The sequence below is a fragment of the Podarcis cretensis genome (genome assembly GCF_951804945.1).
Source record: "Podarcis cretensis genome assembly, chromosome: 2".
Taxonomy (NCBI): Eukaryota; Metazoa; Chordata; class Lepidosauria; order Squamata; family Lacertidae; genus Podarcis; species Podarcis cretensis.
The window spans coordinates 58,614,174-58,623,553 of record NC_137171.1 but is presented as its reverse complement, the minus strand read 5'-3'; the positions used below and the strand labels follow the sequence as shown (position 1 = coordinate 58,623,553).

The 9,380-nt window shown below is 45.3% G+C and overlaps 1 protein-coding gene across 2 annotated transcripts; it reads left to right on the top strand.

The window, feature by feature from the left end:
* Window positions 1–607: 607 nt before the first annotated feature.
* CDKN2AIPNL (CDKN2A interacting protein N-terminal like) lies at window positions 608–4,468 on the top strand. 2 transcript variants are annotated; one of them, XM_079968170.1, is made up of 4 exons: window positions 608–878; window positions 1,944–2,043; window positions 2,405–2,458; window positions 4,264–4,468. In XM_079968170.1, exons 1-3 carry the CDS (start codon window positions 679–681, stop codon window positions 2,414–2,416), a joined length of 312 nt encoding a protein of 103 aa, XP_079824296.1. In that variant the 5' UTR covers window positions 608–678; the 3' UTR covers window positions 2,417–2,458; window positions 4,264–4,468. The 2 variants fall into 2 exon arrangements, with proteins under 2 accessions (XP_079824296.1, XP_079824297.1); XM_079968171.1 differs by lacking the exon at window positions 2,405–2,458 and having other exon boundaries at window positions 610–878.
* Window positions 4,469–9,380: the final 4,912 nt, after the last annotated feature.

Sequence of the window (9,380 nt, the reverse complement as noted above, 5' to 3'; positions counted from 1 at the left end):
GCATAACGTGTGCAGGCACATCATGGGCTCACGTTTCCCCAGAAGCTAAGCCCCTCAGAGATCAGTGAGTGAAGTGCTTTGGAAGACTCTGAGGCTTTAGGGCCGGGGGCGTTAAAACACGTAATCTGCACATTCCTTTGCGTGGATCTGGCGCAGTCCAACGCAGCCCCTCTCGTCCTCCTGTGAGGCGACGCAGAGAGGGCGGGAAAGGTACGCAGCGCAGTTGGCATCCCGATGACGTCAGGCGGGGCTATGGATTCACCAGAGTAGGAAAAGGAAGCCGGGGACGTAGGAAAACACAGGATGGGTGGGGGCAGTTTCATGCTGACAGCCGTGGGCGTGGAGGGGGGGGGTTGAAGAGATGTAAACGACGTCCATTTGAGACGCCTCAACTGAACTCGCGATCCCACAGCCCCAAGCGAGCTGTGGAACGGAAGATGATCCCATACGGCCCCATAGCGCATGCGCGACCTGACCAGAGAGCGGGGGTGCTGGGCGCATTCAGCAGCCGGAGGTGCACCGGAGGAGTAGAGAGGGCAAGGCCAGAGCGGCAATGTTATTCTTCCTGTTTTCTTCCCCGCCCTCGCTTTCGAACGGGTGCGTCATATCCGTTTCCCCGCAGTTTCCCCCCCCCCTTTTATTTTCTGGCGGGCTGTAGAGGACGGAAGAGGGAGAGGGATGGTGAGCGACGACTGCGAGGCCGAGTTCCCCGAGCAGTTCCGCTCCTACTCGGAAAACGACAAGCACTGGCAGGCGCGGCGTGCCTTCATCGTGCGCAATTATCCGCCGGGAGATGGGGAGGCGCTCTCTCCGCTCCGTGTGGACCAGCTGCTCTCGCTCTCTATGGTTTGGGCCAATCACATCTTCATGGGATGCAGGTACCGCCCCATCTCCCGCCCGCCTTCCAGAGGACTAGCGTCATGTGGCGGCAGAATCTAACTTCCGCTACCTTGGTTTTTTTACTTATTAAATGTATATACAAAACACATTATATAATAATAGTAAAAAAGGGGGGGGCAATACCCACCCCACGTGCTTTTACAGGCACGCACACATGGTTCCCTTCCATATTTGCCCACCTGCGAGTTTTTTAACAGTTGCTGATGCTGAGAGTTGCAGCTAATGTGTCTGTTTCTGTCCGTGGAAATCTCCTTGCTTCTGTGGCCATATTGTAGGTTTTCAGTATAAAAATATTATGTGACTCAGGTTTTGGAAGGCTCCGATGCAGCAGCAGCATCAGCAGCATCCTATACTTGTTTACAGTACTTAGAAGTTACAGCAAGCCTCGATCTTGCTGTGTTTAAAGGAGAGGGTAAAGATTGCAGCCGCAGTGGCAACAATATTTCCCCTATTAAGACTGAGCAGATACATTTCACACTTCAGTAATCTGTTCCAGGCGTTGTTAGGAGAAACTTAATAAAACTTACTTCCTAACTGCTTGGCTTGGTGGAATAATGGGAGGAATTCAGTGCAGTGCTAAACAGGTTGCTCAGACCAGCGCAAGCATTTCTGCTTACCTGATGAAGCAGTGTGCCCTCTCTTGGCGGTTTTCCTGACACCCCCACCACCAAGGGCCAATTGTGGGTTGGGGTTTGAAGGAGGAAACTCAGTTGTGCTAGTGAAGGTCCCTTGCACACAGGTTTCCACTGGCAGGACTTGTTTGTTGAATCTGTTCCTACATATATAAGTGAAGCAACAAGGGAGGTTGGTCTTGCAATGCAATTAAAATCCAAGAAGACGACTGAGTTGGTCTAGATAGAAGAACCCAGTTTTCCTCACTCACCCTTTCAGTCTTTTCTACCTTTAATGTATGCTGCAGTTTCAGCTGCTAAAATTACAAGGGCTAAACTTTTTTAAAATCATACATGGATTGTGAGTATTGAGAACCGAGAGAAAGAGCAAAATATTGGACAAATATTCCATTTACTCTTCTTTTTATTCAGCTACAACAAAGATCTCTTGGAGAAGGTAACTGAAATGGCTGAGGGAATTGAAGTTGAAGATGCACCACATTTCACAACCCGTGATGAGATAATGAAAAAGGTGAATATTCATGATTTGGGAACTCTTGTGGTGGGGAACCTGAAATGCTGAAGGGACCTACTTTTGAAATTACTGAAACTGGTTAGGATCAGAATAGGATCTCTTAATACACATAATTAATTCAATTGGAAAGAAAATGTTGTGATCCGGTTTTGAGTATTTTATTATAACTCCCCAAAAGTAACCTAGTTCTCTCTTGATCTTAGTGTTCTAGTACTTTGGAAAAACTGCTTTCATGCAGCACATTACATTGCTAAGCCGCCATTGGATAGAACCCTTTGACTTTATTTCATTTAGAGCTGTTAACTTATGTAACCTGGTGCCATTATAAATTAAACATTTTCTGTCTTTATGGTTGCAGGGGAAAGTGTGAATACATGCATGCAGCTTTAGGGAAAGCTGAAAAAAACTAGAGGTAGGTTAAAGACTACCAACACCCCTAGTTTCCCTTTGCCTAATAGTTCTTTGACATCCTTTACCCAAATCCTAGTTGTCCTTATTTTCCAAAGCTCTATTCCACTAGATCAAATCTTAACTATTCACAAAATGTGCAATTTTGAGCAAATGTTGCACCTAATTGCATTTTGATAATTGCATGGCACTACTGCTTACTAAAATACTATGGAAAATTGTCCCTGTAGACAATACATAGTATTGTGCTAAGCATATGGTAGAGGAGGTGAAAGCCAGTTTGATCTGTTGTGACTTAAGTGTCAGGAAAAGAATCAAAACTATGTAATGTGACAGGTATGTGCTGATCAGACTGTCTGCTTGGTTGTATTAAAAAAGTCATTAAAATCTGTTTTAGTAACGCTAACATATGATAATGCAGTGTCCCAGGGCTCCCTTACAATCATTTTAATATATAGTAGCCATAGGGGAAAGCCAGTGCTGACTTCAGCAACTCAGGTCATGGCAAGATTTATTATTTATATTATGCATAGTTGTGTGCACATGCCACTTAACACCCACAGCTGGCCTCACACAACTGTAATACAGTGGTAACTAGTGTTGATGTTGATGGCCTATGCAGGTTGGAGCTGATGTGTGTTGGAGTACCACAGCATCTGGTAGGTAGGCCAGCTGCCAAGGGCTAAAATGGTTGCATGAATTAGTCTGGACTTATTTACTTGTTAATGACTGTCAGAGCTGCCCAAGGTCCCAGCTCACAAAGGACCAACGCCAGTTCTTGCTATATACAAAAGTCTTTATTAAGGTTCAGTTTCCATTTCAAAGCCGCGGCGTGCAGCTCTACGTCTTAAACCCTAGACCGCTGAAGCTCCATCTGAATCTCCTCCCCCTCGACACCAGTTCAAGACCCTAGCCTTGCTCCACCTCCTCCTTTGCTCCTTTCTCCTCTGGGTCCTTCTGCCCGCTGGGGTGTCGCCCTTTCTGGACTCTTCTGATGCTGATTCCCCGGATTCTTCCCCCTGCTTCCGGCGTGCTTTAGGACCTGGCTCCCAATCCGACCTCCCTGCTGTCCCGCGCTCCTGTACATTTGAACTTGGCGCGCGCGCCCAGCCGGCAACCTTCCTCCTGACTGTTACACTGCTCCTGTCACTGCTTCCCCCTTCGGGGGGGCTAGCTGGATCTGACTTCCCCTCCTTTCCCTCACTCAGCGATAGGGGCGTGGTCAGCCCTGCCTCATCTTCTCTCCCCACTGGAGGGGAAGCCGGCCCTGACACATGGGACTCTTCCCCCCCGCTACGCCCTGGTGGGGAAGCTGGTCCCGATCTCCAGCTGCTGCTTTGGGAGTCGCCGCTGGCCCCTTGCCTCTGGTGCATCCCTCCCGGGACCCCCCTTGCCCTGGCCATCGGTGCCCCCTTCTGGGAATCTTCCGAATCGCTGGAGAAGCTCATGGAATCTCTCGGCCCACTGTCATACTCTCCTACGCTGCCCTCAGATTCTTCCCCTTCGCTCTCCGCTTCCTCTCTCCCCTGTGCCTCTGCTCCTGAACCCCTGACAATGACTTATTTTAGAATCACTGACAAGTGAGTAAACTGGGAGTACGGCTTTTGTTCATCCTGCAGGAGATACATAATAAATTACAAACTGAGAACAATCATGCCTTGCTGCAGGATTTCTTATTGCTGAGGTGCCTTATTTAATGCATGACTAAACTAAACATTTTAAATAATAATTTCATTATTTCAGATAGATGCAATTGTGATTGGCTTAACTGCCCTCTACTGCACACTTTTCTTTTTCTTTTTCTTTTAGAATCAACACTAGTGTCCAAGAGAAGAGATGTCAAGCTTTCATTATGCCACACCATCGGCTTAACGTGGAAGACTGCAATCCTGACACTGCAAGAAGGATCACTTCCAAGATGCATTTTAAATAAGGCTATATTTACACTGGATACTGATTTTAATGGGGTTTTTTTTTTAATTAAAAAATGTATATCTTGATTCAGATTTTAAAAGGTACTAAAGACTCTTATTCTTCCCCTTTTGATCACCCGGCACAGAAAAGCCCTTCCAGAAATTGGTAAGGGGGCCTGGTTCAAAGGTCTTCCCCCAGGTTCAAGAGTCTTAACATGTAACATGTTTAGCAGATTGTCTTCTCTGTGTACTGGTTTGCTAAAGATGAGGAGAAGGACCAGCTGCTCAGAGCAGAGAAGCAAATACTGTATCTAGAGCAGCCAAAGTGCAAATATGCCTGTCTGTCTCTGCTTTGTGGTGGCAGGGAGAGTAGGCACTAGGATACAAGTGGTGCCTGCTCCATGCCCAGGTTCTTGACAAGATCAATATGCCTGCTCACTTACTGGAGACCAGCAGTTATGTGGTGGAGAGATGGCTAGATGGGGAAGTAGGTGTCACCAGAGGCTTAATTTGGCAGATGGCATCAGCAGTAGGAAGGTGGTGAAGGTTGGTGTCTTTTTGGTTATCTTGCCAAGGTGGCACAGGAGGATGGTCATAGGATCGTGAGAATACTGAGCACGAAACAGTGGCTTACTGTGTCCTAGGTGGTTTAGGCATTTTAAAGGATGTCATCAAGGGACTTGTCAATGTTTCTGTGACCCTTGGGGGGATAGAGTGTAGAGCAGAGCTTTCCAAACTTTTCATGTTGGTGACACACTTTTTAGACATGCATCATTTCGCGTCACAGTAATTCAGCTTTACTAGCAAACCAGAGGTCAAACTAACTCCTTTCCAGCCCTGCGAGGAGTGTGGGGAGCATTCGTGTGACACACCTACATGCTGCAGCCGACACACAAATCTGTCGCGACATACAGTTTGGAAAGCTCTGATGTAGAGCATTGTGACTTGCTATCTGGCTAACCTCATTAAGCAGGGCCTTTGACTTGCTGGGTACACAAGGTGCATATTTGACTAGATGTAGCTATAATGCTTAAGGGTTCTGTGATCAGGATGAGAAGGAGCAGGCTGCAATCACTCTCGCATCAAGGAACTACTTACTTGTCATAAAAAAAATGCACACACAACCAGGAAACAAAAATTACAATAATTCATGAACAATTAAAACACCCAACAGCAAACATCTGCTGGTTATTTCGCAACAGTGAATCTCTTGAGTAAATGAACTGTATTGTCAATTAACTGCTTTTATTTAAGTGACAGTTTCTGTCTTTGGTCTTTCAGAGTTCACTTTTCTGTGTGCTCTCTCTCTACTCTTCCTTCTTCTGTATCCTTCATTAGATCCCTTTTTCCATCTTCTTTATAACTTTGCTGCTTCCCCTTGTGTCTTCTCTCTGGCTTCTTACTTTGCTCTGCCCCAACTGTACTTCCTTCACTGAGACTCACTTCCACCACCACCATTCCATGCCCCTCCCAGACGCATTGCTTGTGTTCTAAAGTCCTTAGGAGCTGGCCTTACATTTGCCCTGCTCTAATGATACCTGTCCTCATGTATCCCACATGACTGTGTTTGTCCCTGTAAGCTAGTCAGAGCCACAACTTATCCCCTGTCGTGAACAAGAGGTTCCACCACTCTCATAAACTCTAGAGGGAATGTCTCTTTGGGGCTTCTTGGAGTGCCAAAGACTCTTGTCTCAAAGTCAAAATCAGTGGAGCTAACCCCTTGTCCCCTATTTGTAGGCATCCCAAACCATTGCTTTGTGGGAATTTCACTTAAGGTCACCTTGACAGCATTACGATTCTCATAAGAACCTAATAATACCCCTGCTGAATCAGTGGCCCACCTAGTTTAGCATTCTGTTCTCACAGAGACCACTCAGATGCCCATGGGAAGTCAGGAAGCAGGACCTGAGTGCAAGCACACTCTCCTGTGGCTTCCAAAACCTGGTATTCAGAAGCATATTGCCTCCAACTGGGGCGGTACAAGATAGCAATCGGGGTCAGTAGCCTGAACTTCCCTTCCATAAATTTCTGATCCTCTTTTTTAAAAGTCATAAAGCTGTTGGCCATCACTGCTTCTCATGGGAGTGAATTCTTTAGTTCATGTATTGTATAAAGAAGTAGCTTTATTTGTCCTGAATCTTTTGATATTCAGCTTCATTGGATCTCCATGAGTTCTAGTTTTATGTGAGGGAAAAAATGCTGTGATCCTCAATTTTCTCCATGTTATGCAACTGTTATGTTTCCATTTTCTTGCCTCATCTCTAAACTAAAAAGCCCCAAATGCTGTGATCCTTTACTCATATGGGAGTTTATCCATTCCCTCAGTCATTTTGGTTCCTGTTTTCTAAACCTTTGCCAATTCTAGGATACCCTTTTTGAAGTGAAGCAACCCAAACTGAGGCAGCCACTTGCAGTACCACAACTTTTTGCTTCTTCTCAGTACATTGCACCTGCTTGCTGGGGACTTTATTTACCTTTGTTCTAGCATCCAGCTGTTCTTCCAGTTGTACTGTCCTTGCTTCCAGAACAGTGATGGAAGACTTGTATTTAAACTTTGGAGCATTCTCCATTTCCTGCAGCTTGGCCTTAAACTCCTTGTTCTGATGCTGAAGCTGCTGGTGAGCATTTTCATTCTTTATGGGCTTTACTATCCTCTATGTCTAGGTCTGCTTTTATCTGGTCAATCTGAAGATCTGCTTCCTTTAGATACAGCTCAGTATTGAATTGTTCTTCCTCCAGTCCTTCTTCAAGCAGAGCTATCCAAGCCTTCAGGCACTGCAATCTCATCCCTCTCTTGCTGTGCCTGACATTTAGCATGTTCAACAGCTGCAAGTTCCTCCTTCAAACCGAATAATCTCTGCTTCCCTGAAAAGGAGTGTGCCAAATGTCAGACGCAGCAAGAGAGGGATGTCTTCTCATCCTCAGTGGCCTATGTTAACATTTCATATAAGTATCATTCAGCTGTGCATTTAATCTTTCATTTGGGCCTGCAATTTGCAGTGTTGTTTGATGGCTGCCTCATGATTCTTTCCAGCAAAGTCCCTTTGGGCTTTTAGATCCATTATTACATCTGTTTCCAGCTTCCTGGCAACCACAGCCATGGAGTGCTGCTCCCTTTCCTCTTCCCACTCCACTTCCATGTCTTGCACCTGTCTCATCAGCTGCTCCAGAGCAATGTTCGACTTTTCCAACTAATGAACACTCTTGCCAGCATCATTTTTCTCCACTGGCAATGTGCCCTGCTTTACCACATCTTTGGCAGATAGGCCTGCCATCTTCTTCAAGTTTATCCTGTAACCAACAGTCCCTTCTGCTGTGTCATGGCTCTGTTCTTCAGCCTTGTAAACACTGCGCGTCAGACCTGCTTTCAACTTTTGCATCTCCCTCTGTATCTTTTCCAGCATCCTCTTCCTGCCTTCAGTTGCTTCAGCTCCTTCCATCTTGCCTCTTCCTCCTCTCCATCTGTGCACAATCAGCATTGCTGGACTTTTGCTGCAATGCACTGATACAGTCAAAAGCCCTGGCAAGATTCTCTACAAAAGCCTTGTTTTGTTTTCTGTAAAGCTGAGAAATCATTCTCCTAAAAATCCCAGAAGGATGTTTCCCCATTTGCCAAAAGAGCCATTTTAGTAATGCTATGTGGAACACAAACCCCTTCCAGAAATCTCTTGACCATTTGTTGTGCCTTGGGTCCTCACTTGCTTCCAGCTATTGAATTGCTCCTAAAGCCCCCAAAAGCCCTGGGGCCTATTCCCTCAAATGTTCAGTGGAACCCTGAATTGTTAAATAGAACCTTTCAAACACACACACACCAGACACTTAAAGATGCGTTCTGCCATCTCCTTTTGATTTGATGGCCAAGCTAACACCACCCTGCTTCAGTTGGCAACTCATGAAACCAAAGCATGCATTGCAGAATAGCTTTAAATTCCTCAGACACTGTCTTGTTCCCTTGCATATTTTACCATTAAAAACCCAGGGTACCCTAAAGAAACAAAGGAAAGTTAATGGAGTTTGTTCCCTGTACCCTTTCTGCCTTGTCACCAGTGTTCTCACCAGCAAGGCTCATGATGCCTCTGAGATTATTGTGCTCTTCTTCACCTTCAGTTTTTTCAAAAGGGAAAAAAAGAAGGAAGTTGAGGGACGAAAGAGTTCAAAGTAAAGCAAACTGATAACTGGAAGACCACAGACAAGAACTGTCACCTGAATAGCATTAGTTAACTAACATTATTGATTCATTTATTCAATAAATTTGCTGTTATCAAGTAAGTGGGACAATGGAGTGTTTTAAATTCCCGTTAATTGTAGGTTGTCTGTGTTGAGTTTTTATTTTATTTTGAGAGAAAGAAATGTGTGCATGTTCTGTAACTTCAGAGTGATTGCAGCCTGGTCCTGATCACAGAAATGCAAGGCATTAAATTTGGCGTCATCAACAGGATTGAGGAGTCTGAAAAAAAAAGAGCACAATCATCTCAGAGGCATCATGAACCTTGCTGGTGAGATCACTGGTGACAACAGCCCTGTGAGGAAGGATAGGCTGCGAGACTGTGACTGACCCAAGGTCGCTCAGTGAGCTTGATGGCTGAGTGAGGATTTGAACCCAGATTTCCCAGGTCCTAGTCCAGCACTAACCACTACACTGGCACCTGAGGAGTTAGTATCCTGCCCACCAACCCAAGCAGGTCTTCTTCAGGACCAGGAGCAGTTTTCCACACGTCTTCAAAGTTGGCACTCTCTTTTATAGTATTTTGTGAGGAACGGTTGGCTATTTTGCATAACAGGAAATGGTCGATATGAGATGATATGAGGCCAGTGTTGTGTTTTAGGGTCAGATTTTCTCTTACTAACCCTGTACATAATTCAGAGCTGCACATTTGGCAATCATTTTCCAGGAGCCAAATAAACAGACCATTTCCCACTAATGTTCTATACAAAGTAGTATAAAATATTTACTGAATACTTTTTCACAAAGCTAAGAGATGAAAGAAGAGAAATGCTAGTCAGCTTTTTCAT

Excerpts from the sequence above, each read along its gene's own strand:
- CDKN2AIPNL (XM_079968170.1), top strand. The coding sequence starts at position 679 with ATGGTGAGCGACGACTGCGAGGCCGAGTTCCCCGAGCAGTTCCGCTCC. Across the intron at positions 879-1,943 it reads CACATCTTCATGGGATGCAG|CTACAACAAAGATCTCTTGG; the intron begins GTACCGCCCCAT and ends CTTTTTATTCAG.